The following is a 27,227-nucleotide window of genomic DNA, read 5'->3' as shown; positions in this document are numbered from 1 at the left end:
TACTTGTTTGGCTCCACCTATCATTACACCACCGATTAGCAGTCCTTCGAAGGAACCTGCAACAGAGCCGGTGCAAGTTCCGTCAACATCCCCTGCTCATGTGGTCATGGTGGAGCCAGACACTGAAGCCTTTGCCGCACTCAAGGATGTTTCTTTGAATGCAGCTGCAGTGGAGGAGGTTTGGCAAACGCCTAAGTCGGTCCGAAGTCCAGGGAAACAGAAACCAACTGAGCTTAAACCTGATGATCTGTCTCTTCTCTCTAATGCATTCTCTGCTCTCAGTGACAAGGGGGATGCAGAGGAGGACACCTCGGAGGATGTTGAGGATTATTCTGATACTGATGTAGCAAAGGAGATCAGCCAAACATAGACGCAGTTGGGGGCTTCCCTCATCCCTCAGCTTCGACCTTCTCTGCCTCGTGGTTCTAAAACTGCTCATAAGGTTATCTCTAACCCTTCTACTCAACCCCATAATACTCTCAGGGATCAGAGTAAAAGGACCTCCTCCAAACGTGCTTAATGTCCGGGTTCTTTTGGAATGTTCGTGGCTTAAATAGAACTTCCAAACATTCCATCATAAAGAAGTGGGTTGGTGATTCGAGACTGCGGTTTGGTTGTTTTTTAGAGACGAGGGTCAAGGAACGGAAGGCATAGTGGTTAGGTGCAAAGTTATTTAAGAATTGGTCGGTTCTGTCAAATTATGAGCATAACGCTAGAGGGCGCATCTGGGTGGTCTGGCGTGAAAATGTAAGACTCACTCCGGTGTATAAAACGGGACAACTTATAACCTGTTCAGTTAAACTAGAGGAAGATGAGACTGAGTTTTTTTGCTCATTTGTCTATGCGTCGAACTTGGTGGATGAGCGTAAAGCCTTATGGGAGGATTTGCGTCATCATAAGGATTCACCGCTTATGCGGGATAAGCCCTGGATTAGCCTTGGTGTTTTTAATGAAACATTGGCTCTTGAGGAGCACTCTCGTGGTGCACACGGTCCAGGAATAACGGAGGGGATGGGTGATTTTCAGTCCGTTGTCAACTACTGTTCTTTCTCGGATCTGACTGCTCAAGGTCCTTTGTTTACTTGGTGTAACAAAAGGGAAAATGATCTAATATCTAAAAAATTGGATCGTGTCTTGGTCAATGATGATTGGCTTGGGTTTTATCCGCATGCTTACAATATATTTGAAGCAGGAGGATGTTCCGATCATTCTCGTTGTCGCATCAATCTAGCTCGACCAGAGGAGCCAAGGCAGCGTCGTAAGCCTTTTAAATTTGTTAATGCCATGGTAGGCATGCCTGAATTTGTGCCTTTGGTGAAGGAGTTTTGGGGGGAGACAGAGTCTATTCACATGTCTACTTCTTCTCTGTTTCGGTTTACTAAGAAGCTTAAGGCTTTGAAGCCAAAGCTGAGAGATTTGGCAAGGCATACGATGAACCATTTAGTTGCTAAAACTAAGGCGGCGTATGCTCAGCTTTGTGAAAAGCAGGAATTTAACCTCCTACATCTCTCTGCAATAGCGATGGCTGCAGAAAAGAATGCATATGACCGTTGGTGTTTTGTTGCTGGTCTTGAAGAGAAATACTTGAAACAGAAGTCTAAACTTCACTGGCTGCAAGTTGGCGATCAGAATAATAAAACCTTTCACCGTGCGGTTCAGGTTCGAGCAGCACAGAATGAGATCCGGGAAATTACAACTCCGGATGGTCGGGTTGTGTCGGATGTGACAGGGATAAAACAGGATGCAAAGAGACATTTTAGAGAATTTCTACAATTCACTCCAACTGACTTTGAGGGAGCCACAATTGTTGAGCTGCAAGATCTTTTGTCTTTTCGTTGTTCCTTGGAGGACAAGGAGAGACTTTTTCGACCAGTCTTAGCGGAGGAGGTGGAAAAGGTTGTGTTTTCTATGCCCTCTGACAAATCCCCAGGTCCTGATGGGTTTACAACAGAGTTCTTTAAGGCAACTTGGGACATTCTCGGTGGAGAGTTTGTGACTGCAGTTCAATCTTTCTTTGTCAAAGGATTTCTTCCCAAAGGTGCAAATGCAACTATTCTTGCTCTGATTCCAACAAAGCTTGAGACTCGGGAAATGAAAGACTACCGCCCAATATCATGTTGCAATGTGATCTATAAAGTCATCTCTAAGACCCTAGCTAATCGACTGAAACTGCTCTTGCCAAAAATTCATTACTGGGAATCAGTCGGCCTTTGTTAAGGACCGTTTACTGATTGAGAATGTGCTTCTTGCTACCGAGTTAGTTAAGGATTATCACAAAGAGTCAATTTCAAGTCGATGTGCTGTTAAGATTGATATTTCCAAGGCCTTTGATTCTGTTCAATGGCCTTTTCTGCGAAATGTCCTCTCCGCATTGGACCTACCACCTGTTTTTGTGCAATGGATAATGCTTTGTGTAACAACAGCCTCTTTCTCGGTTCAGGTCAATGGGGAACTAGCTGGTTTTTTTAACAACTCCAGGGGTTTGCGACAGGGATGCTCACTTTCACCTTATTTGTTTGTCACTATAATGGATGTCCTCTTTAGGAGGTTGGACAGAGCGGCAGGAGTGCAGTTTGGTTATCATCCAAAATGCAAAACCCTTGGTGTCACACACTTAAGCTTTGCGGATGACCTTATGGTTCTCTCTGACGGTAAGGTTCGATCCATAGAAGGCATTGCGGGAATTTTTGACGTTTTTGCTAAGCAATCGGGGTTGAGGATAAGCATGGAGAAGTCTACTATTTACCTAGGGGGTTTGTCTGCTACAGCATCTCAGGAGATTAAAGAAAAGTTCAGTTTTGAGGTTGGCTAGTTACCGGTTCGGTACTTAGGCTTGCCTTTAGTCACCAAACGTCTTACTCTCTCAGACTGTTCACCACTTCTGGAGCACTTGAAGAAGAAAATAGGTTCCTGGACAGCCCGTTTTCTCTCATTTGCAGGCCGCCTAAACTTGATTCAGTCAGTGTTATGGAGTATATGCAATTTTTGGTGCTCTGCTTTTCGACTTCCGCAACAATGTACAAGGGAGATTAATAAGTTGTGCTCTGCTTTCCTCTGGTCAGGCCCGGATTTGAATCCTCATAAAACTAAGGTTGCTTGGGAGGACGTCTGTAAACCAAAGAGAGAGGGAGGATTGGGGTTGCGGTCTCTTAAAGAAACGAATGATGTTTGCTGTTTGAAACTGATCTGGCGAATTTTTTCATCTGATGACTCTTTGTGGGTTAAATGGGTGAAAAATACTCTCCTCAAATAGGAAAGCTTTTGGTGTATAAAGCAGTCTACCACGGCTGGTTCCTGAATGTGGAGAAAGCTTCTCAAATTTCGACAACTGGCAACTCTTTTCTGCAAATCTGAAGTAAATAACGGTCACCACACATCATTTTGGTTTGATAATTGGTCTACTATGGGGTGTCTGATGGATGTGGCTGGGGAACGAGGTATCATTGATATGGGGATTAGTAAGACTATGACGGTTGCAGATGCGTGGGACAAACATGGTAGAAGAAGACATCGCCTGCATCACTATAATCAAATGGAAGTTGAACTTTTGTTGAAGTTTAATGCAAGAACTTCCTTGGCCGATGCTTTTCTTTGGAAAGGTAAAAATGACAAATTTCATCCACGGTTCTCCACAAAAGCAACCTGGAACAGCATCCGCACTGCAAACGGCCGAGGTACCATGGTACCATTGTGTCTGGTTCACTCATTCAACACCAAAATTTGCTTTCTGCACTTGGCTTGCAATCAGAAACAAGCTCTCCACGGAGGATCGGATGGCGAACTGGTACAGGGGAAACCCTGCAGAATGTGTTTTCTGCAATAATGATATTGAAACCCGGGATCATTTGTTTTTTTCCTGCACCTTCAGTTTAGAGATTTGGGAGGGTATTGCAAAGCGGTTGTATGGGACTTGCTTCTCCACTAACTGGTCTTCCATCATACATCAACTTGTAACTTGAATGACCGAATGGTGAGGTTTCTAGCTTCCTCTGTTCTTCAAACAACAATTTATACTCTCTGGCAGGAAAGAAATGGGCGGAAACACGGTGAAAACTCCAAACCTGTCCTTCGACTCATCCAAAGCATTGACAAACATATCAAGGATCAACTACTGGCAATCAGTCTCAAGGGAGATAGGCGTTATGAGACTGGTCTTCTCACTTGGCTTGGCACTAGGCATTAAATTCTATTTTGTAAACCAGTATTTTTACTTTTGAATATAATTTAACATTACATTCAAAAAAAAAAAAAAAGTCTAAAAATATAACAGAAATTAATCAACATATATAGTATATGTTTGGTGTGCGAATACACACACGCATTGTCAGAGAAAATGACGAACCGTGGTGAAGCAAACTGGACAATCGCCGTTGCTTCTCTTAGTTGCCTTGATTTTGATCAGTCCTCACATTTTACAGATTTTGAGTTTTAGTTTGAGCTTAGGAAGAAGTTTTACTCCCCTGATTTGCAATCAAAATTAATTTTAGGCTGATTGTAATATTATCTAATTTCCGAACAAAGTTCAAATAATTAGTTCGAATATTTGTTTTTGGGTTGAATTAAAAAAAAAATCTTAAATTATTATCGATTTAATATGTATTTTTTTGTGAAAGAATTGATCCTTAATAATCTAATATAATATTCCTCACCATTCTTTTTAATTGATTTGTTATAGTTGTTAACCAATATATATATATATATATATATATATTGATATAATTATTAATAATCGGAAATACATAGCATGATAAATAAAGTTTTATGTCATATAAAATTATAGTTATAGATTTGAGTGTGTAACACATAGATGTACATAATTTCATTATCTCATTTTCATAATCAATTACTTTGATAATTAAATTTTACAACAATTTTCAAAAAAATTACCCCATGCGCAACACTAACATTTCAATAAATTTTAATTAATAATATAAATTAATATATATCTATATATTTACTCATTTAAATTCTAGGATAATATATATTTTTTGTCAACAACTTTATAAAATTAACTCAAAAGAGTCAATTTTAAAAAATATTGGTTACATATAAACTTAAAAGCTGTTTGGTACGTATATTAGATATCAAATTATCCGCTTTGACATTAGCTTGACAATGTACCAAAAAGAAAAAAAAAAAGAAAAAAAGGGAATTCTATATATATATGATTTTAATATATTTTTCGTTTTTTCTTGCAGCAATTTTAATATTTTTCCTTAAATTTAATTATTATAGAAATTATATTTTTTTTTATTGCATGAAACATTTTTTGTATTATATTTTGAACTGCAAATAACTTTTTGGAGATGCTAATTATATCTATACTCGCAAATCGCAATTGACTCCAACATTATTGTAGCATCTCTCTAATTTTACATCATCAACATTAAGATAATAACCATAATTTATCGTAAACCTCAACTTCTGAACATATCATGTGGACAAGCAAAAACTCCGGATTCACAGCTGCTAACAACATGTAAATATGGATTGGGATAATTTTATAAGGTCTACGGCCTCAAGTCTTTCTTTATTCGCCGGCAATCAGTAGAGAGCAGACAAGGATATCATAAGCAATTGCTAATGGCATTAATATATCAATACATGACTTGAGATTTCTTAGGTCTATGCTTTCGAGTCATTCTTTATTCATAAGAAACAAATTTTGAAAAAAAAGGAGAATCCGTGATGGTTAGGTTTTGACTTTTGATTAAAAGAATTTGATGACAAGTTTGAATAAAACAAAAACATATTATGATTACAGTACAGCTGGCGAATCTAGAACAATATTATATATGGGACATAATATCTAGTATTAATTTAAATTTTTATTAATTTGTTTTAAATATCTAGTATTTGTACATGATCTAACTATTATATGCATATGAAAATATTGTTAATAAAAAATCAATAGAATTGCCATTTAAATAAAGCATGCCAACTAAACAAAAAAAAAGATAATGTACCTAAATTTAGTAAACTATTTGAAGAATAAATAGAAAATAAAAGGAAAAAAAACACAATTATAACTTTATAAGTAATTATAAACATAAAATATAAATTTTGTATAGGGTATGCACTACCCTCTAAAGCTTATGTCTGCTCCTCATTATGAACAAGTATCAAAATGTGATACTACTATTATGTGATTAGCAGCGTTTGACGATAGTTACGCAAATTATTTATAATGTTTTAGATTGTTTAGAATTGCAGCTGTTAAAAAACAAAGAATTGCTAATTTTTTTTTAATAAAAATCACGGTAACAGATGGTTGCAAATGGTTCAATTTATTTTTAATTATACTTACCTATAAAAGTAATAAAAATTCATTAAAACAAAAAAAAAATATTCTCATTTAACACATACTTTATATTAGAGTATATCTGATTCTTATATATATATATATATATATACACATTTAGTAAACTAAAATATAAAAATACAACTAAAACTTTCTTTCTTAGTATATATATTTTTATATACGGTATGTTTTGGGTTTTATATATGTTCGAAAATGTTTGATATTAAACCACTGTAACTGTTAATGATTTTCTATTTTACTAACGGAATAAAAATTAGCTCTTAGAAAAAGAAAAAAATTGCAGGAGCTACTGATCATTCTACCAGAGGCACTTGACCTTCTCTTTAATCTTTGCCTCACACATATTTGACTTCGACTGGAAAACCGTCCCATCCCGATTCTAGCCAGAATCTCATGTCCCTCGGTAAGAGCTTTATCTTTTGCCCCCATTAAGCTTTAATTTGTGATGACAATCGTTTTGGAAGGGTAATAAGATTTGCTTTATAGAAAATTAGAAATTAACGATCGATGATTTAGGTGATTAGAGTTGGTGAATGAAGAATCAGATTTTTTCTGTAGCAACTACTATTTATGGTTTTGAATAATCTGTTTAATTTTTTTTTGAATAATCTGTTTATGGTTTTTTGAACAATCTGTTTAAAATTGTTAGCATAAAAAAAAAAAAAAAAAAAAAACATGAATGAGAGCTGATAAGGGAAATTACATTGACTTTTTGAATTACTGGAATGGTTCGGTTTGCTTAGTTCTGCATTGATTAATTTCTCTAACATTATTGGGGAATTTGGTTGTTTTTAAGGTAAGCTTTGAACTGATAAGGAGTCATGAGCCGCAAGGAGTTGAAGCAGTCAGCTACTAGTACTGTTGGAAGTACAATTGATTCGATCATCAACATTGTAAATAAACTACACTCAGCTATTCAACTTCAAGATACTAGTGATGAAGGAGTAAAAAGAGAACATACTCAAGAGCATGTGTTACCTTCCTCTAGGAGCATCAATGTTGAGATTCGAGGGGAAGAAGAAACCTTGGTGGAGACGACGCAGCAAAACAGTTTGGAAAGAAGCAAAAGCGCGCCTCCTCAGATTCCCCCGCCTGACGATCTTGTGAATCCGATTCGTAAGCTACAGATTTCTCTTCGTCGCTTAAAGCGTAAAGTAAAATACATGAGGAGACTTCAGTTAGAAGTGGATGAGCAGCTGGATATGCTTGACGATGAGGTTAGAAAAGTGGAACCCTCTGATAAGAGTTTAACCAGTAAAGACTTGACAGATATCACCGCCAAGGTTTTGAACTTGATAAGGAAGGTACCTATGTCTTCTGAGAGGCAGAAACAGAAGAAAGCAGCAATAGTTGATCAAGAAGGCGACAAGAGTAAAAAACGCATTGTCTGCTTGCCCGGAATCCATGCAAACGAACAAGGTCTCAAAAGACTCGCGGTTTTCAGAGACGTAAAACGAAAATTCGAGGGTCTTAAAGATGATGAACAGAGGATCTGCCTGCTGAGCTTCGCTGTGTTCCCGGAGAATAAAGAGGTTGATAGAAAGATGCTGATGTACTGGTGGATGGGGGAAGGGATGCTGCCTGTTTTAAATGCCGAAGTTAAAGTGAAGGAGATTCTTGATGTTTTCAAGAAGGAAAACTTGATTGAACCAGTTGAAAACAAACGCAAACTGGAGCCAAGTAGCTATAAGATGACCCCTTTTGTGCATGCTTCAGTGGTTCTTATCTCCAAGAAGATAGGGCTTTTTGATATGTATGATGAAAAGGAGAAGCCAAACATGCAGAAATCAGACTTGAACAAGGTCTGCCTTGTGGAAGGGTCATCACTCCAAGAAGAAGCAAAAAGCAGAACCAAAATGAATCCAGAAAACATCGAAACAGTGTTCAATGTTTCCGAGAGGTTCCCTGAATTCACGCGCAAGTGGTTTACACGTATGAAGAAGCTCAGAGTTCTTTATCTTGGTAGGTGGGAGAGAATCGACCCGGAGATTGATATGGACAAGTGGGAGAGAACCGACCAAGAGATTGAAATGGATAGCCGTAGAGTTATGAAAGATTTGAGTTCCTTGACGAGGTTAAGGTTTTTGAGTTTTCAAGGCATCTCAACCATTAAAAGCCTTAGCCGTTCAGCTTGCAAGCTCAACAAGCTGATCATCTTGGACCTCAGGCATTGCTATAACATGGAGCAGCTTCCTGATGACATACATAAGCTCAAGAATCTAGTCTACTTGGATTTGACTGGCTGTGAGGCCTTAGAGAGCATTCCCGTTGGATTGTCTAGGCTAGAAAATCTAGAGGTCCTCAAGGGCTTTGTGCTCGGTGATGTTGATACAGCAAAAACCTGTAAACTGGCTGCTCTGAAGCGTTTAGCGAATCTGAGAAAGCTTAGTGTTACCGTACACCGAGAGGCTTATACTTTAGATAAGTTGATTGATGATATAAAAGAATTCAAAGTACTTGAAAACCTGAACGTGCGGTGGGGAAGCAAAGTTATCCTAAAGAAGAAGCATTTAAACAAAGATGAGACAGAAGAGCAGGAGGAGTATGAGCGAAGTTGGCGTGATATTAAGCAACTTCCTAGACAGTTAAGGAAGCTGGACCTGCAGCGTTTTCCTGATAGGGAACTTCCAGAGTGGCTTTGGCCTCAGAACCTTCTTTACCTGGAAAAGCTCCGCCTCGGAAGCTCGAAACGACTCAAAGGATTCGGTGTTTTACCTGCAGGAGAGCCAACAAAATGTGGTGTTGAGGTTTTACGTCTCACGTCCCTTATAAAGCTAAAAGTGGAATGGAGAGAGCTGAATAAACTTTTCCCAAATCTGAGATTGTTGGAGAGCTATGAGTGTCCCAGAGTAACATTCTGCCCCTGTGATCGAAACGGAATCTGGAGATCTGAGAAGATCGATGAGTCAAAGACAACTCTTTAGGATCTGAATATCTGACGTCCAAGACTCTCATATTGATTCTTGTTATAAGAAGACTTGTTACTCTCTGCGTGATTTTGTTGGTTTCCCATTTTCATATGTTTTGGTTTGCATATTGCTCAAAATTAGTTGCTTTTGATTAAAATGATTGGTTTGTTCATGTTAGATTTGTGGGTCCTTTCAGCGTCTGCATGTCTATAGTATGGGAAAAGAACAAGTACTGTTTAGTTTTTAAAGTTTTTGAGTTTACTTTGATTTGTGAACAAATTGAATATGGATTATATACTACAGTTTTGTCTATTTTGGAACTAATTGGTTTTGTGATTGGTAGCCCTGTACCACAGCGGTAGGGGGTGTACCGATTTCACAATTACAAAGCCATACCAAAAACGTTACTTTCAGTCTTTTGTACAACTTTCATGATTATCAGATTATGTAATAGTTTACTGTTCGGACTCAATATGTGTGTATATTTTTTTACAGAAATCCTTTCAAATGCTAATTTCGAGGACGAGGTAAACGACAGACGAAATCACAAATGATATATTCATTTTAAATAAAGACCAGAGAAGCTAAAGAAAGTCAACGACCGGACATGTTTAGTAAATCTCAGTCTCTCTGAATCTAAACATTCACCAGAATAATAAATCAGAAGAAGAAGATGGTACAGGTGATTCCCACACATAAGAGGAATCGTAATTCTCAGTCTGACGATACAGACAATACTCATCATCTTAGCACCATTGAGGAAACGAACATCCAACAGGTTCCTGGCTTTAACCCTGTGGTTGTCTTACCTCTTAGCAGATTGGTCTGCAAACTTTGTGATTGGCCTTATTGCCAAGAATCAAGGGAAAGACTGCCAGATGATCCTCCTCAAGATAAGAAGCTCTTGGCTTTGTGGGCACCGTTCTTGCTCTTACATCTTGGTGGACCAGACACAATCACTGCATACTCACTCGAGGACAATGCTCTTTGGCACAGACACTTCCTTGGCTTGGCTTTACAGGCTGTTTCAGGTGCCTACGTGGTTATCCAGTCTCTACCTAATTCTCTTTGGGTGATCATACTGCTTTTGTTCATTTCTGGGACTTTCAAGTATCTGGAGAGGACGATTGCCTTGTATCTCGCGAGCTCAGACAAGTTCAGGGGTTCAATGCTTGACGTTCCTGATACGGATTCTAATGAGACCCGCCGCCGGAGAAAGGAAGACGACTTGATGCCTACTGAAAACTACACGAAGTATGGTAGACAAAAGAGACCATTAAGGCTAGAAAACCCCGGTAACTTGACACACCTCGAGATCCTTCAGTTTGCTTTCTGGTTTTTCAATAACTTCAAGAGTCTTGTGGTCAATAACATCTTTAGCTCTGAGCAACGAGACGAGAGCAAAGAATTCTTCAAGAATCTAAAAGACGAAGAAGCTTTGAGGATCTTGGAGGTGGAGCTCGGTTTTATCTACGAAGGTTTATACACAAAAGTCTCGGTTCCTCATACTTGGATTGGAGCTTTGACCCGAACTATAGCTTTGGGATCTCTTCTGTCAGCATTTGGCATCTTTCATTACAAGACCAAAAAGAGACATGAGTTTCACGGAGCTGATATCGTGATCACCTACACTTTGTTCTTAGTTGGAATAGCTCTTGATCTTGTATCTCTCCTCATGATCCTCCCCTCAGACTGGACATTTGCTGTCATCAGTAGGATAAACGAAGACGAAGTAGACAGCGGCTCATGGATAGACCCTGCACTCAAGTGGTTCCTCGTTTTGAAAAAGCTGCACTGGAAGAAGCAAAAATGCAGCGGATGAGTCGAACATGAGGTGCTTAACACGCCGTTTCTAATCCAAAGATGGGCAGGAAGCATGAAGATGTTTAACTTCATCACATACTCAGTGAAAGCAGATATAAAGAGGATACATGACGTCAAAGGTAGAAAACGTCGGCTTGTGTGGAAGACTATACTTTACCCTTTCATTTTCATCACCAACATCTTCAAGAAGCTGTTCGAGAAGATCGCCAACTGGAATGATGATCTTCACGAGTACATCAAAAATGTCATTGGTCAGTGGTCGGAAGAAAATCCAGTAGCTCATTACGTTTTCTATTGTTGTTGAGTTCTGGTTCATGATACCTCACTGCTTCACGTTTCTTGGCAACTGCATCACCAATTCCCTCGGCATCAATGATCTGGTAGATGAGCTAAGTCTGATAAGATCTGTACACAGTGAACCATTGACAAAAGAGCTGTGGGGTTTCATATTTGATCAGCTTAAATTCAGACTCAAGCGTCGTCCACGCAACGAGAGAAGAAAAACGAAAGCCGGAAGGAAAGGATGGGATTCTGGAAACATTGAATTAGATATGGCGGATCCAGAACGGTTGATGCGTTATATAGCAGATGTTGATTTCGATCGTAGCCTTATGCTTTGGCATATAGCAACTGAGCTGTGTTACCAAGAAGAAGCGCCCAGTATGGCTAGCTGTGATAAAGACCGTGAGTTCAGCAAAATGCTCTCGGACTACATGATGTATCTCTTGATTATGCAGCCGAAGCTGATGTCAGAGGTTGCGGGGATAGGGAAGATCAGGTTTAGAGACACGTTAGCCGAAGCTGAAAAGTTCTACAAGAGGTGGCATATTGAGAACTTGAGGGAGGTGCAAAGAGCAAGCCGTAAGATTCTTTCGGTGGGGGTAGAGATTCATCCGAGGGATGTCAAAGGGAACCAAAGCAAATCTGTGTTGTTCGAGGCTAGGGCACTGGCGAAACAACTCAACAAGATAAAGAAGCAAAGTGTGGATGGAGATGAAGAAAACATGTGGAGCGTGGTAAGCAAAGTGTGGATGGAGTTGCTGTTCCACGCAGCGTGCAATTGTGATGCTGCAGCGCGTATGGAGCAGCTTAGCAGAGGAGGAGAGTTACTCGTTTTTGTTTGGCTAGCATTGGCTCACCTCGGCCTTGGAGGTCAGTTGAGTTCATCAGCAAACGAGGAAAATTGATTTGAGTTGAAACGTATCCATCGTTCCTTCTGTTGTTTTGATTACACATTGTGCCTGCAAGCAAATATGGAACACTGAAAGAACAAACATATAAGTATAACTTTTTTCAGTTAATGATATGTTATAGATGACAAATCAACATCAACACCAATAACAATGTATGATCTCTCACCAAGAAAATGTCATAGATTTAGAATGAGCAGTATGAGTGTATGACCATCAAAGGGCTGCAAATTCAAAATCTTCGACTCATTTTATCAAAAGAGCTGCAAATTCAACATCTTTAGCTCATTTTATCATTAGCCAAACACTCACTAGAGCTTCAAAACAAAGGATATCAAAGCAACCAGATTTATTGAGCCAATTCCAGAAAACGAAATTGTTGTGAACCAGAGGACTGATTCAAACTTCAAGCAAACCTAAAAAAAAAACAAAACCACACATATAATAATCGAATTCGAATCCAATTTACCCGTTGTCTCGCCACTCTCGATTGTCCCAAATCTTTCACCTCTCCCCAATTCTTTTTTTTCTCGTCTTCCGACTGGCCAAGGGACGGAGATAGCCGGGAAAAAAAAAAACTTCTGTTATAACGGAGCCGTGTACTAACTAAAACGCAGCGTTTCGTTTAATAGCATAGCGAAAAAACAGAGGATTGGGGAAGAGTACCTTTCGTTTCAAAGCCAACAAGATTAATTAGGGTTCTTCAACTTACACACGATCTCCAATTATTCTCATTCACCGGAGAGGAGGAGGTTGCTATACCTTGTTTGGATTCATAATTTTTTTGTTCATATACTATTAATTGACTAAATTTGTGGAAATAAACTATTTGAACTTAAGAGTGTCTCAGTTTTTCCAAATTGTCTATCCTTTTTTGTTCTTGTTCTTGTTCTTGTTCTTGTTGTGTGTGTTTTGCTTCATCGTTTCCCATTTGATGTATTGCTGCTTATGTTTCAAGAGTGTTGTTTTTTTGTAAGAATTTGAATTAATGAGTTAAAAGAAGAAATGTTTTATGAATGTATGATTACGGATTACTGATACAACAAAAAGAACAACAAACCAAAAAACACACACACACACAATGGAAAAGGGTGTTCTTAAATATCTCAAGCCTTCTGAGGTGGAATAGTTCCCATCTCTTCTGGTATTGTGTTGTTGGCTGGTTCGGTAGTTCCACTGATGGAACCGTTCTGGTCAGCTTTTTCATCATCAAGAAACACGGGAACAAGCGTGGCCAACAGCCTAGCAGCTAAAGGAAGACCACGAGACTTGTTCATTAGCTCATCTATGCATTTCTTGTCGTTCCTTGGAAGCGTTTCCTCATTATCTTCGAGTGCTTCTTTATATATGTTCCAGACACTCCCAGTATCATTCAGAGGCCAAAGACGATGTATCTCATGTTCCTCTGCAACTAGCTTCTTTGCTAGTGTCTCTTTCTCATCCCTTGTCGTGTATATGACTCTTCCACCAGATCCTTCAAGAAATCCATCTGACAGATACTTTCCCCATTTCTTCTCCTTCTTCAGTTTCTCCTCATCGTCCTGAAGACTCTCGTCCCAGTTGTCCTCATCTCGCACATCATCGAAGACGATCAGATACTTTTTCCACCTCAGATTCAAGTGAAGTGCATAGAGAAGAGCAGCGAGCTCCTTCTCTTCCGCCGTCTCTCCATCAATTTCTCCAGCTTCCATCATGTTTGCAACTTCTTCTACTACTTCTCTACGGATGGATTCGAAGATCGAATCTTCAACTCCAAGACCCTTCAAGATCTTCTTCAACACACATATCTCCCCATTAAGTCCTTCCTTAGATTCATTGCTATGCATAGAAACCCAAATCCTCGGGGCATAAACACTCTTCACATGATAATCATTAAAGATCATCTTGCATAATGTTGTTTGTCTTCCCAACACCGTATTCTCCGACAATCACAAGACTCTTGAACTCCTTGTAAACCTTTTGATCCAACAAGAAGGTCTTCAATGACTTTATCTCGTTCTCGAAACCATGGATATAATGGCCCGGAGGTGAAGAGTCGGTTACCACACGATCCTCTTCGTCATCCTTGAACCTCTTCTCCAAAGTTCCTGCACAAAGATGATTGGTTTTGGTACTCTTGTTGTTGTCTTCGGTTCGAGGATTGAGCCATTTTTCATATTGGTCATGGAAGTGTTTTGTGAAGGTTCCTTTGGCTTCTCCTTGCCTTGACATTTCTGGAGCCATAATTCAAGCAAAGCTAAAACAAAACAAAAAGAAAAGGAATGAGAGAAATCAGGAAATAAAATTGTTTGACTTTCTCTCTCTTATCTCTCTCCCATATTTTTGAGAGAGAGAAAGTTTTTCTTCAGATTAAAATCGGATTCTCTTCGATTTTATTCTGATTTTTTGTTGTAATAAATTATCCAGCCTAGTCTGGATCGTTTCTTTTTAGCCGTTTTGGCTATGTTCTTTTATTTTGTTTGGTTTTTTCCCTTTTGCAGTAACTAAATCTCTTCAGGTGAAGGAGACAAACGCTGAATGTGAAATTAGAGGTTAAAAAAACCATCAACTGCTCGATTTCCTTGCAAGAAAGGATAAATCCTTCATACCCTATTGGTGCCGTAATCGGCTTAGGATGAAGGTTCCTTTTATTTGTTTGTGGATCGTGATGTTTGGAAACTTGATGGCTGGTGAAGACAGATTCAGGAAAGCGTGTTACTGGGTCTAAAACCTCTTGCCTTGTCATCTTTTCTGGCTCTTCAACCTTGTTGGTTTTTAGATCTCTATTTAAACACATCCGAAGAATTCTGCAAAAGGAGTTAGGGTGGTGATTCCAATGAAGTAGCTGATTTCTGAGAATCCAATCTAGATTGATCGATGGTCAGCCATGGTGGTGATGGCGGTGGCGAGTCCAAGACGAGTCGGCGACGAGTCGAGGATGAGTCGGTGACGAGTTGATTGCATCTTCCACCTCCCAACTTGCGCGAAACACGTGGTATTACACGTGCCCATTTTAGGCCAAGCGGTTTTCTTTGTAATCTTATGCTATTGGACTTTTGGTGGGCTTTTATGTTGTTGGATATTTGTTTCACCACTGTATCTTTGCCCAATTCGGGTTTTAACGAAAGATTGTCGACAAAAAAAAAAAAAAAAAAAAAAAGAAAATTAATTATTAAAAAATGTTAAGGCATTCAACAAATATATGGGATGAAGATGGTTCTTTTAAACAATGTTCGTGTGCCCAACGTTTTTAATATATTTCATCTGTTTCAAATATAATATAGTTTGAACTAAAAATTGCATAACAGAATAATAATAAAAATAGCATGGATTGAAATTCATTTTATTTATATTATAATTTTATATAAATATAATTTATGTGATTGTTTTTACAAGTTTTTTTGGATAAAACATTATACAATAAAATCATATGCTAAATATGATGGCTTGAAAAAAGACACTTATTTTGTAAGTTTTATATTGTTAATGATTCTAGATAATTATATTATACAAAATTTTGTATATTTTATATTTTAAAATAAAATTTTAATATGTTGTATTAGATTATATATGTGAAGTTATTTCAACAATATATATTCTACATCATGACTTGAATGTCATTATATAAAATTGAATTTAAATATTTAAATTTTGACCTGTTACTCAGTAAAATTATTCAATTGATTTTATATTTAAAGAATAATATTACTAAAGTTTGAATATTTTATAGATTGAATAATTTATATTTGTTTTTAAAATTCAACTTATGGTATATCCAGAAATAAATTTTTAATTATAATAAATAAAAGGTGAAGTATAATGATAGTTAACAAATTAATATGTGAGGTTAGATATCAAAAGATTTTATTTGATGAATAATTTAATAAAGGAAATTAATATGGTAAACTATATGATATGATTCTTTAGAATATTCTCTTTAAGATTTTTGGTATAACCTATTTGTAACTAATTAATCTATCTTTAGTGTATAACCTATTTGTAACCAACTTATTAAAATTATATAGTCTACAAAACAATGGTGTGTACTTCTGTTTTACTATATAGAGGATAATAAATTAATTTAAAAGTCACATAAAAACTTAAAAACAAGTTATATTTTAAAACAAAAAAAATCTCTCTAAAACATTATATATTACGAAATGGATAAAATCTCTCTTTCTTTTTCTTTTTTATCTGCATCAAAATTACTATTGTACTATCGTCCAACTACATAATATTTAATCTTTGATGAACTTTGGCAAAGAAAAAACCATTTGCCAATTATTTACAAAATACATAATATGTAATTTCCGCCAAAAATATCTCCAAGGAAGAAAAAAAAACTTGTAAGTTAAACTCTACTTGTTAGGGGTAGATCCGTAACCTAACAAAAGGCCCAACCCATAAGAAGGCTCAAATAAACTTTCAGGAAGGGAAGGGGTATTTTGGTCTTTGTAATAGACGAACCGACACAGTTCCCTATAAAAGCAGGCGTACGGCGTTCGAGCGAAGGGGGAGAGAAAACAAGGAAAAAAGGTATGAATAGCAAGTACAAGGCTTTCACCCGTCGAAGGTTAGAAGCGAAGGATTCGAAGACTCGTCCGTCGAACTCGTCCATTCGAACTCGTTCATTACTTGCTAACTCGTCTAAGTTGTATTGTAACCCGTTTTTTGTGCTTCGGCACCGATTAATAGAAGAAAACTTCGACCATCCTTTTACCGAACTTAAACATTCTAATTGTGACCGATTTGGACATCAACAATTTGGCGCACCAGGTAGGGGGAGCCAAGTAGAACTAATACTCGGTTAGACGCGCTGACTGCAGCACATATCAACTCTCAGGACGAGATCAACCATCTCCACTCCACCAGGCAAAATTTGGCAAGTTTCATCCTAGCCAGGACGACGCCAGGGACAAAATTACGAGGAGGTCAACCAGAGCGCAATCCCATCCCACGCATCGACGAGCAAGACAATGGGACAAAGGACGCCGAGCTGAAAGAAATTCGAGAGAAGATGCAAGAAATGGAAACAGTCTTCCATAGAGCAACAAGTAAAGCACCTGAAGTGGATCTCATGCTCGAAGCAACGCAACGAACCCCGTTCTCTAGGAGACTCGCTACTACGGCGGTAAAACGTGCAGTCAAGCCAAGGTTGGGCTATTATGACGGCATGGTCGATCCGCGAGACTTCTTGCTTACCTTCGGTGTAGCCCTCGGCCCTTTACAGTTCAGCCCGACGGAATACGATGCTGGAGCCTGCCAGGTCTTTGCCGAGCATTTGACAGGAACCGCTTTAAGCTGGTTCTCAAGACTCCCACCTAGGTCAATCGATAGTATCAAGGACCTGATAACTGCATTCTTAAAGCAATTCTCTGTTCTAATGGAAAACAAGAACTCTCATGCCGACCTACACGCCCTGACTCAACAACGAAATGAATCACTTCGGTCTTTTATTGGACGCTTTAGAGAGGTCATCATCAACGTCTCGATCCCAGACGCGGCTGCTATCATTGTACTCAAGAACGCACTTTGGTATGAGTCTCGATTTAAAGAAGAGCTATCTTTAACTCATGTGGAAACCATAGCTGACGCCCTGGGACGAGTCGCGAAACACATCGAGCTTGAAGAAGAGAAAGTGGTCAACACTAAGAAACACTCTGGCGAAACAAGCGTCGCGACCAAGCAGCCAGTAATCACAGCTCCGAAAGTCGAACATGTCGAGCCACGACAACACTTTACCAGAAATCAAGATCGAACTCGTCGAAATTTTGCGATCGGCGAAAATAAATACATCCGGAAGGAAGGAGGTGAGAGCAGTGCGATCCAGTATTGTGATTATCACCAAAGTGCCACCCACGCGACTGAGGAATGTCGTTACCTCCAAATGATCCTGAATCTGACATAAGCAAGATGACCCGGCCCGGTAACAGCGACATCAAGCGAGCTGAGAATATCGCTCCAAAATTTGTCAAGGATTCCAAAACCCTCGCCGATCAAAGCGAAGACGAAATGGAAATTCCAGGCGCCATCAGTCATGAAAAACGGCAACGTACAGACCGACAAGCCGACCAGCGCCCCCCAACCATAAGACGGATAAACATGATCATGGGTGGATTAACAGGATGCAATGACTCGGTCAGGTCAATAAGAGACTATACTAAGCAGGCCGAAATAAGGAAGTCGGGGCCTTCAAAAATCAGCTCTGAAAACGCAACGATTTCCTTCGACAATAACAAACTAGAAGGTTTGGATCTGCCGCACAACGATCCCCTGGTCGTCGAACTACTGATCGGCGAAAGCGAGGTCACAAGAATTTTGATCGACACCGGAAGTTCGGTAAACGTGATCTTCAGGAACGTCCTGGCACAAATGGAGATCGGAGAGAGTGACATCAAGCCAGAATGCCATTCTTTGACCGGTTTCGATGGGGATCATATCATGTAAGTCGGCACCATTGATCTGCCAATTTTTGTGGGAAGCATGATCAGGTATTTCAGGTTCGCCATCATCGACAAGCCGACTATCTACAACGTAATCCTTGGGACCCCGTGGATCCATAAGATGAAAGCAGTGCCATCGACGTACTATCAGTGCTTCAAATTCCCAACCCCGAAAGGTATATATACGCTGCGCGAAAAGCAACAGAGTGCAAGAGTCTGCTTCCTAATCGAACACAAGATTCGCACAGGAAAGAAGTTATAGCAATCAAAGCAGCGGATCGGCGACGACAGCTCGTCACCGACCGACGGAAAGCTGACCCCAATTCAGTAGGGCGTCGCTGCAACAGAAGAAGTACGTTTGGACGACACGGATAAGAAACGGTGTGTGAACATCGGAACAGTGATAATTCCGGTCATGCAAAGCGAGCTAATCCTTTTTCTCAAAACAAATATATCGACATTCGCATGGACTGTAACTGACATGAAAGGAATCGACCCAACCGTCACAACTCACGAACTCAACGCCGATCCAACACACAAACCAATCAAACAAAAACGACGCAAGTTAGGACCCGAAAGATCGCAAGCCGTAAACGACGAACTGGACAAACTCCTTGGCGCTGGATCCATCGTCGAAGTAAAATATCCTGACTGGTTGGCCAATCCAGTAGTCGTCAAAAAGAAGAACGGGAAATGGAGAGTCTGCGTGGATTTTACCGACCTAAACAAAGCTTGCCCAAAGGATAGCTTCCCTTTGCCACGAATCGATCAACTCGTCGAAGCAACCGCGGGAAACGAGCTGCTGACCTTCATGGACGCCTTTTCCGGGTACAATCAGATATTAATGCACAAAGACGACCGGGAAAAAACGTCGTTCATCACAAACAGGGGGACATACTGCTACAAGGTCATGCCTTTTGGCTTAAAAAACGCGGGGGCAACTTACCAACGACTGGTCAATAAAATGTTTGCTGAACAACTCGGCAGGACGATGGAAGTTTATTTATATAGACGACATGCTTGTCAAGTCACGGTGGGCAAACGATCATATCACCCATTTACGACAATGTTTCGACGTCTTAAACAGGTACGGAATGAAGCTAAACCCAGCCAAGTGCACTTTCGCAGTCAAATCGGGAGAGTTCCTCGGCTACTTGGTGACCCGGCGAGGCATTGAAGCAAACCCCAAGCAAATTAAGGCAATACTCGATCTACCATCACCAAAATATGCTAGGGAAGTGCAGCGACTAACTGGACGAATTGCGGCCCTAAATCGTTTCATATCCAGGTCAACTGACAAGTGCCTACCTTTCTACCAACTCCTCAAGACCAAAGGAAAGTTCGAATGGAATGAAGCCTGCCACAATGCATTCAGCAAGTAAAAGAGCTACTTATCCAGCCCCCCCCCCCCCCCCCCCCGATCCTTTCCAAGCCAGAGTTTGGAGAAGTCCTGTTACTCTACATCGCAGTTTCCGAATCCGCTGTCAGCGGCGTACTCGTCAAGGACGACCGAGGAGAACAATAACCTATTTTCTATATAAGTAAATCCCTTGACAATGCAGAAACGCGTTACCCGACAGTCGAAAAGGTCGCCCTGGCAGTCGTCACATCGGCAAGGAAGCTCCGACCATATTTTCAGTCACATACCATTGCGTCCTATCCAACCAGCCCTTACGATCTATATTACACAGTCCAAATCAATCTGGCCGGTTGACGAAGTGGGCGATCGAACTCAGCGAGTACGACATCGAGTACCGCACACGCCCAGCTGCTAAATCCCATGTGTTGGCCGACTTCTTAATCGAGCTACCACTAGATGTATCCGAGCCAACCCCCGCCGACCCAACAGACGACCGGTGGACATTGCATGTGGATGGAGCATCTTCGCACCATGGATCCGGTGTGGGAATCTGCCTTACTTCTCCAGCCGGCGAAATCTTAGAACAATCTTTTTGTCTTTGGTTTCAAGCAACCAACAATGTCGCCGAGTATGAAGCACTTATCGCCGGACTTAAGCTCGCCAGCGGGATGCAAATCAGGCGAATCCGCGCTTTCTGGATTCATAGCTCGTTGCCAATCAATTTAGCGGCAAATACGACACAAAAAGCGAACCGATGGCAGCATACCTTGATGTCGTCAAAATTCTGTCCAAACGGTTCGACGAATTTGAGCTCGTCAAAATCCCCAGAGGGGACAACGTCCAGGCCGACGCCTTAGCAGCACTCGCTTCAACGTCCGACCCGGACCTACGATGTATCATCCCAGTTGAGAGCATCGATACGCCAAGCATAGAGGGAACACGAGCCGAGACATGCCTTGCCCTTCGCCAGCCTAAAGAAATCTGAAACACCTATCAAACGGCTACATCGCATCGACAATGCGAACCTCCCTCAGAAAACGACCCAACGGACTGGCGAGTTGAAATCCGATCACATCTCGCCGATGGTGACGTGCCAACAAATGGGCCAAAAGACGGCTCAAAGCAAAAGCTGCTCATTATACCCTAATGAAAGACCACTTATTTCGATGGACCGCATCAGGACCCCTTCTCTTATGTATACACGGCGACGACACAGAATGTGTCATGATAGAAACCCACGAGGGAGCCGGCGGAGACCACTCGGGTGGCCCATTACTGGCCCACAATGATGTCCAATTGCGAAAAGTTCGTCGCCAAATGCAAAAAGTGCCAGCGACACGCCCCCATAATCCACCATCCGACTGAACTCTTGCGAGCTGGCGAAGCCCCATACCCATTCCTGCGCTAGGCGATGCACATTATCGGCCCACTACCCGCTTCCAGACAGAAACGCTATATCCTCGTCCTCACCGACTATTTCACCAAATGGGTCGAGGCCGAGTCCTATGCCAATATTAAGGCCAAGGCCGTCTAGATCTTCGTGTGGAAGTATATCATCTGTCGTCATGATCTTCCTTACAAAATAGTCACCGACAACGGTTCGCAGTTCATTTCTCTGCAATTCGAAGATTTTTGTGCAAGATGGCGAATCAAATTGCGAAAGTCAACACCAAGATACCCACAAGGAAATGGACAAGCCGAAGCAACAAATAAAACTATACTTGATGGCTTGAAGAAGAGGTTGGATGCCAAGAAGGGCGCTTGGGCCGACGAACTCGACGGTGTACTTTGGTCTTACCGAACAACCCCACGACAAGCTACCAACCAAACTCTGTTTTCTCTGGCTTATGGGATGGAAGCAATGGCACCTGCTGAAGTCGGCAGTACGAGCCTTCGACGAACAATGCTCGTCCAAGATACCGCACTCAACAGTCAAATGCTCCTCGATCGACTCGACAAGTTGGAAGAAGAACGCGACAAAGCGCTGCTACGAATTCAGAACTATCAGCTCGCCGCAGCGAAATACTACAACAAGAAGGTCCATAACCGAAACTATGACGAAGGAGACCTCATCCTCAGAAAGGTCTTCGAGAACACCGCCGAGCCCAACGCCGGCAAGATGGGAGCCAACTGGGAAGGCCCATACCAAATATCCAAGGTCGTTCACCCTGGCGTTTACGAACTTTTAACAATGAGTGGCGAACCTGTACCAAGGTCTTGGAACTCCATGCATCTAAAGCGTTACTACTACTAAAAAAAAAAAAAAAGCTCGGCTATGATCAGCTTGCTCTTTCTATTTTGAAAAATCATGTAATGTGAACTACGAGCGGCTTGATCCCTCCTGATCGGGGGGTACGTAGGCAGTCCCGTCTTACGGGACCCAGCTGCCAGTAATGTATTTTTATTTTATGATTGAATCGACGTTCTAACATACTCTATAAAAGCCGAGTCGCAACTCGTAAAAAAAGGGTAAGCCGACAATCATGAGTCGCACCTAACTCTATAAAAGCCGAGTCGCAACTCGCAAAAAAGGGGTAAGCCGACAATCATGAGTCGCACCTAACTCTATAAAAGCCGAGTTGCACCTCGCAAAAAAGGGGTAAGCCGACAATCAAGAGTCGCACCTAATCCTACAAAAGCCGAGTCACAACTCGCACAAAAGGGGTAAGCCGATAATCACGAGTCGCACCTACAAATCCATGCCAGCTGCGACTCACAACACGACGCTACTCGAAGCAAGAGTAAAACAGCGATATAAAAATAATATAAAGACTTTATTCGAACGACGACAATAGTGTGATACAAAAAAAAACGACCCCGCCTTTGCACATAAAAAAGGGGGAACAGATAAACAATCATTCAATTCCAAGATCGGCATCAGACGGAGTGACGAACTCTAACCCGCCGATCGTCGTCTGCCAGTAACGGCATGACTCCTTCACATCTTTCAACACGATCATTGGGACGTTAGCACCATTAGCGACCATCTCCTCTAGATACGCACAAATCCCCTCGGCGCGATTGCTCTCATCAAAGTAGTGCCTCGTGCCATCCAGTTGACTAATATAACAACACAGCACGTCGATACGAGTCCGAAAAGCAACGATCTCAGCACGTTCTTCAAACGGCCTTCGCCCGATATACTCAAGGTCGCCTTGTTCAAGGTCAGGTATCACAACTTCCGCAAATAATGCCTCACAACGAGAACACTCCTCTTGTAGTCGTTCCCATTGCCACGTTGGAACAAAGAGCCCCTCGCCGATCAACACTTCAAGACATTCTACGATCCCGTCTACACGACAAACCAAAGTAACGCTCGAATGAACGACGCGTAGCAATGATGTAAGCCCTTAGCCGATGAATGCAAGCATAGTAGTAATCAAGCTCGGAGTGGATAAGTTCGTCAAACCTCATAATACGTCGCTTCCGCTCTCTCCGCAACCACGCTGACCTCGTCGTTACCGGCGTCAGAACAACTTTTCCCTAGACACAAAAGACAGAGAAAATCGCCAAAGCAAAACATGAAATGAATTTGGCAAAGATTGAAGGATTATTTATATGGTATGAGGCACAATTTCCAAAGATAGGCGACCAGTAACAGACGCCTCGGAAATCACAACCATTAAATGACAAGTAATTAATACGCAAAACGATAATAAAATTCAAAAGGAGCCAGCACCCGGCAAAGACAGTTTAACATACGGGAACCGACCCCAAAACACGCCGCAAAAGTAAGCGTACATAGTAGCCGACCTTAAACACGGCAGGAACGATAACGATTAAAACAAATCTATGAAACAAGACCATCGACTGGAGACTCGCGGCCAGGAGTCGGAGGACGTCCATCAGCAGGACGTTCTTCATTCGGAGCGCTCGCGTCTTTTTCAACTTGTTGCTCGGTCCCATCAGCCTCGACCTCCCCACTATTAGACTCTTTGTCCTCAACCTCCTCGTCACGATCCTCGTCACCCCCGCTCTCAGGAGAAGCGACCCAATCTGGGACAGAGGGGAGAGGCTCAGCAAAGACCGAAGCAACGTCGAAATCAGCATCAGCAATGTCCGGAAGGTCAAAACTTTCCACCTCGTCCTTCAGCTGAGACATCACGGCGACAATCCCCTCCTTGACCCCATCGGCGGTTAGCAAAATTTGACCTTCGGCGACGAGCGTCTCGAGCATCTGGACGTTTCCAACAGCTTGATTATATTCGAGGAACTTTTCCCTGGACGCCATGACCACGTCAGCATACTCCTTGTGTTTGGCTAGCAGCTTTTGCACACGAACGCTCAACTTATTAAAGGCGCTAATCCTCTCAAAGTACCCGAACTCCTCACGCCGATCTCTGAGCCTCTTCGTCTCCGAGCTGAGGGTAATCTGGAGCTTTTGCAACCTCATTGCTCAACCTTTGATTAGATTGAACCGCCTCCCCAACCTGGGCCTCAAGTCATTCAACCCTCTCAGCCAAACTTGACGCTCCTGGACGATCGCCCTCCAGATCACAAACGCGACGATCGTAGTGTGAAGCCAAACGATTAGTTCGTGCAATAAGCTGCAAAAAAAAAAGAAAACGAGTGTTAAAATATAAAACAAAAAAAAAAATGAGAGGACTTCATACGGGATCAGTACCAAAATGAATCTTTCGAAAAAGCTCGGCACAGGATTGAGGGTCGTCCGGAAAAGGACGAGCTGAGGAGGAGTGAGTGAAGCTCCAGCCATAATCAGACGTCTTTTGCTTCTTCGAAGGATCTGGTCGCTCTTGGCCTGATCCCTCCTTCCTCTTCTGAGGACTTTTAGAAACCTCAGCATGACGACGAGGAGCCTCACCTGTCTTCCTTCACGGGAGCATCTCGGCAGGCCCGATGTGACGGTTCGGAGGAAGAGTCTTGGAAGGCTGTCTCGAAGAAGTCTCAATCAACCGATGAGACTGGTAAGGAACTCTCTGGGTCGAACCAATGTCGGCAGGATGCGTCTCGGGACGAGACTCCGAGCGAGGAGTCGAACGAGGCAAGGGAGAAGACACTGGAACCCGACGGTAGCGAGCAGATACGTCGGGAACATTTGTGTTCAGTCTCCCCATTGTTCCGGCTAAAATCGTAGACAACAAAAACGGTTTTAGACTATGGCACCAGAACAAAAAACTGATTAAAAAAAAAAAAAAACATCGAGTTACCTTTCTTCCTCGACGAAGCTGGTATTTTCCTTGGACGACCTTTCTTCAACTCGGTACCCGGCCAGACGTAGGGACAAAGGAGCTTGATCGCGTTAACCTCAGCTTGAAGAGTAGGAGGATATGGAAGAAGACACCTCGAGACGACAACTACAAAAAGATGATGAACCAAGGGGGATTAGGTAAAACCAAAGCCCGGCCAAGAAAAGAAATATAGGTAAACAATAACGGTCGGCTACCGGGTGAAGGGTTCCACCAAGAAAACCAAGGAATGGACGGATTCTCTAGAACCCCAGGAGTAACTTCCAGAAAAAAATATGAGCCTTCCCAATTTTACTTTTTTATCCTTGGCGCCTTCGATGAGGGTTGTATTTTTTGCCAACCCAGGTAATAAATTCCGGGAGATTTAGTCCGATTCAGAATCGTCAACTCTTCCAAATGGTCGCAAGTCAGCTCGACTCCTGCAGCCTCGACCATAATCGAGAGACCCACGGCGTTCCGAAAAATTGTTGGGGTAAATTGAGAAATGGCCACCTTACGCCGAGCAAAGAATTTCTCCGAGAGACAAATGAAGCCGGGAGGAACATCCCAGGGACGTTGGGCCAGAGACGGAATTAGAATATTTGGCTTAGTGCTCAACTTCCCAATGCGAACCGCGTCAATCGCCGAATCAATCTTCAGCGTCGATCTACCAACATGTGCAAAGGCGCCTTCAATCGGCAGAGGGAAATCAATCTCCACGGGAAAGAACGGGTCATCGGTTAACGGCTCGTCAACCAAGGAAGGGATCTTGTAAGGAAGTCCCGACGAGCTTGAAACGGCGGGTCGGAAGAAAGGCGGTGTTGAATCATTGCAAGCCGAGCGATGTCTGAATCCGTCAACGATGAATTGGAAGAAACCGGAGACCGAACCTTGCGACGAATAGATCTGGCCGAACCGCCAGATTTGGAGGAGGTAGCTTGTCGAAGGTGACTTGCGGCGGAAGGATCGGAGGATACAGATTGGGAGGATGTCATAATGAAAAATACGAAGTACGAACAAACAGACCAAAAGAGACGAGATAATAGAGAGGAAGAATACCTGATTGAGGGAAGCAAAGCTCGAGAAGATGAAATAAGAAGGGTGGAGAAGCGGTATTTATAGGGAAGGAAGGAAGATTCTAGAGACGCAATCATTGCAGTACCCGTTCGGCGACGGTACAGTTTCTGGATCTCACGCACGTCAAGAACCGCATACGATGATTCGACCCCAAAACATTGAAAACCGTGTAATCACACGCGCGACCTTTCACTTCCTCGAACCTTGTCTAAAGATCATCATCCCAACGACCAAGAGTGAAGGCCCACGCCCGTTCAAGCAAGTTTGGTTTCCGCGACGGACTTCAACGGAAAAGAAAGGTCATAGGTTCGACCCCCGACATAGTTCTTCGCTTAAAAACTATGAAGTAGGGGTTAGGGGGGGTTACTGTTAGGGGTAGGCCCGTAACCTAACAAAAGGCCCAGCCCATAAGAAGGCCCAAATAAACCTTCAGGAAGGGAAGGGGTATTTTGGTCTTTGTAATGGAGGAACCGACACAGTTCCCTATAAAAGCAGGCGTACGGCGTTCGAGCGGAGGGGGAGAGAAAACAAGGAAAAAAGGTACGAATAGCAAGTACAAGGCTTTCACCCGTCGAAGGTTAGAAGCGAAGGATTCGAAGACTCGTCCGTTGAACTCGTCCATTTGAACTCGTTCATTACTTGCTAACTCGTCTAAGTTGTATTGTAACCCGTCTTTTGTGCTTCGGCACCGATTAATAGAAGAAAACTTCGACCCTCCTTTTACCGAACTTAAACATTCTAATTATGACCGATTTGGACATCAACAATTTGGCGCGCCAGGTAGGGGGAGCCAAATCGAAATCTTCTTTAAAAGTTTGAAGAACGGACCTACAACAACTAGACGAGATGACCATTGTTACTAAAGAAGGAAGTAATGAAGCTGGTTCGTCGGGTGGAACGACCACTCCAGCGGCGGATCAAGGGGAACAAACCACAC

The 27,227-nt window shown here is 41.8% G+C and overlaps 3 protein-coding genes and 2 pseudogenes across 6 annotated transcripts; 4 read left to right on the top strand and 1 right to left on the bottom strand.

Moving 5' to 3' along the window:
- Positions 1–6,528: 6,528 nt before the first annotated feature.
- Positions 6,529–9,543, top strand: LOC104724859 (disease resistance RPP13-like protein 4). Of its 2 annotated transcripts, none has more exons than XM_010443418.2 (2): positions 6,529–6,725; positions 7,124–9,543. In XM_010443418.2, exon 2 carries the CDS (start codon positions 7,144–7,146, stop codon positions 9,244–9,246), a length of 2,103 nt encoding a protein of 700 aa, XP_010441720.1. In that variant the 5' UTR covers positions 6,529–6,725; positions 7,124–7,143; the 3' UTR covers positions 9,247–9,543. The 2 variants fall into 2 exon arrangements, with proteins under 2 accessions (XP_010441720.1, XP_010441719.1); XM_010443417.2 differs by having other exon boundaries at positions 7,119–9,543.
- A 374-nt stretch (positions 9,544–9,917) lies between these two features.
- LOC104728550 (uncharacterized) lies at positions 9,918–12,381 on the top strand (annotated as a pseudogene). The gene has a single exon (XR_015572329.1). The product of XR_015572329.1 is annotated as an uncharacterized LOC104728550 (transcript).
- An 836-nt stretch (positions 12,382–13,217) lies between these two features.
- Positions 13,218–14,971, bottom strand: LOC104724858 (putative disease resistance protein At5g45440; annotated as a pseudogene). The gene is made up of 2 exons (XR_015572330.1): positions 14,834–14,971; positions 13,218–14,481 (listed from the first exon to the last, which is right to left on the bottom strand). The product of XR_015572330.1 is annotated as a putative disease resistance protein At5g45440 (transcript).
- A 2,279-nt stretch (positions 14,972–17,250) lies between these two features.
- Positions 17,251–18,132, top strand: LOC104728549 (uncharacterized). The gene has a single exon (XM_010447510.2). The coding sequence runs from the start codon at positions 17,251–17,253 to the stop codon at positions 18,130–18,132; it is 882 nt and encodes a 293-aa protein (XP_010445812.2).
- Positions 18,133–21,888: 3,756 nt separating this feature from the next.
- On the top strand, positions 21,889–22,281 carry LOC147934763 (uncharacterized). The gene has a single exon (XM_087472782.1). It carries the CDS (start codon positions 21,889–21,891, stop codon positions 22,279–22,281), a length of 393 nt encoding a protein of 130 aa, XP_087328908.1.
- Positions 22,282–27,227: the final 4,946 nt, after the last annotated feature.

This window comes from Camelina sativa, chromosome 11 (genome assembly GCF_030686135.1).
Source record: "Camelina sativa cultivar CO46 ecotype springtype chromosome 11, ASM3068613v1".
NCBI lineage: Eukaryota > Viridiplantae > Streptophyta > Magnoliopsida > Brassicales > Brassicaceae > Camelina > Camelina sativa.
Note: the sequence above shows the minus strand (reverse complement) of the source record. Positions and strands in the feature narration are given on the sequence as shown.

Excerpts from the sequence above, each read along its gene's own strand:
- LOC104728549 (XM_010447510.2), top strand. The coding sequence starts at position 17,251 with ATGGAAACAGTCTTCCATAGAGCAACAAGTAAAGCACCTGAAGTGGAT.
- LOC104724859 (XM_010443418.2), top strand. The coding sequence starts at position 7,144 with ATGAGCCGCAAGGAGTTGAAGCAGTCAGCTACTAGTACTGTTGGAAGT.
- LOC147934763 (XM_087472782.1), top strand. The coding sequence starts at position 21,889 with ATGGCACCTGCTGAAGTCGGCAGTACGAGCCTTCGACGAACAATGCTC.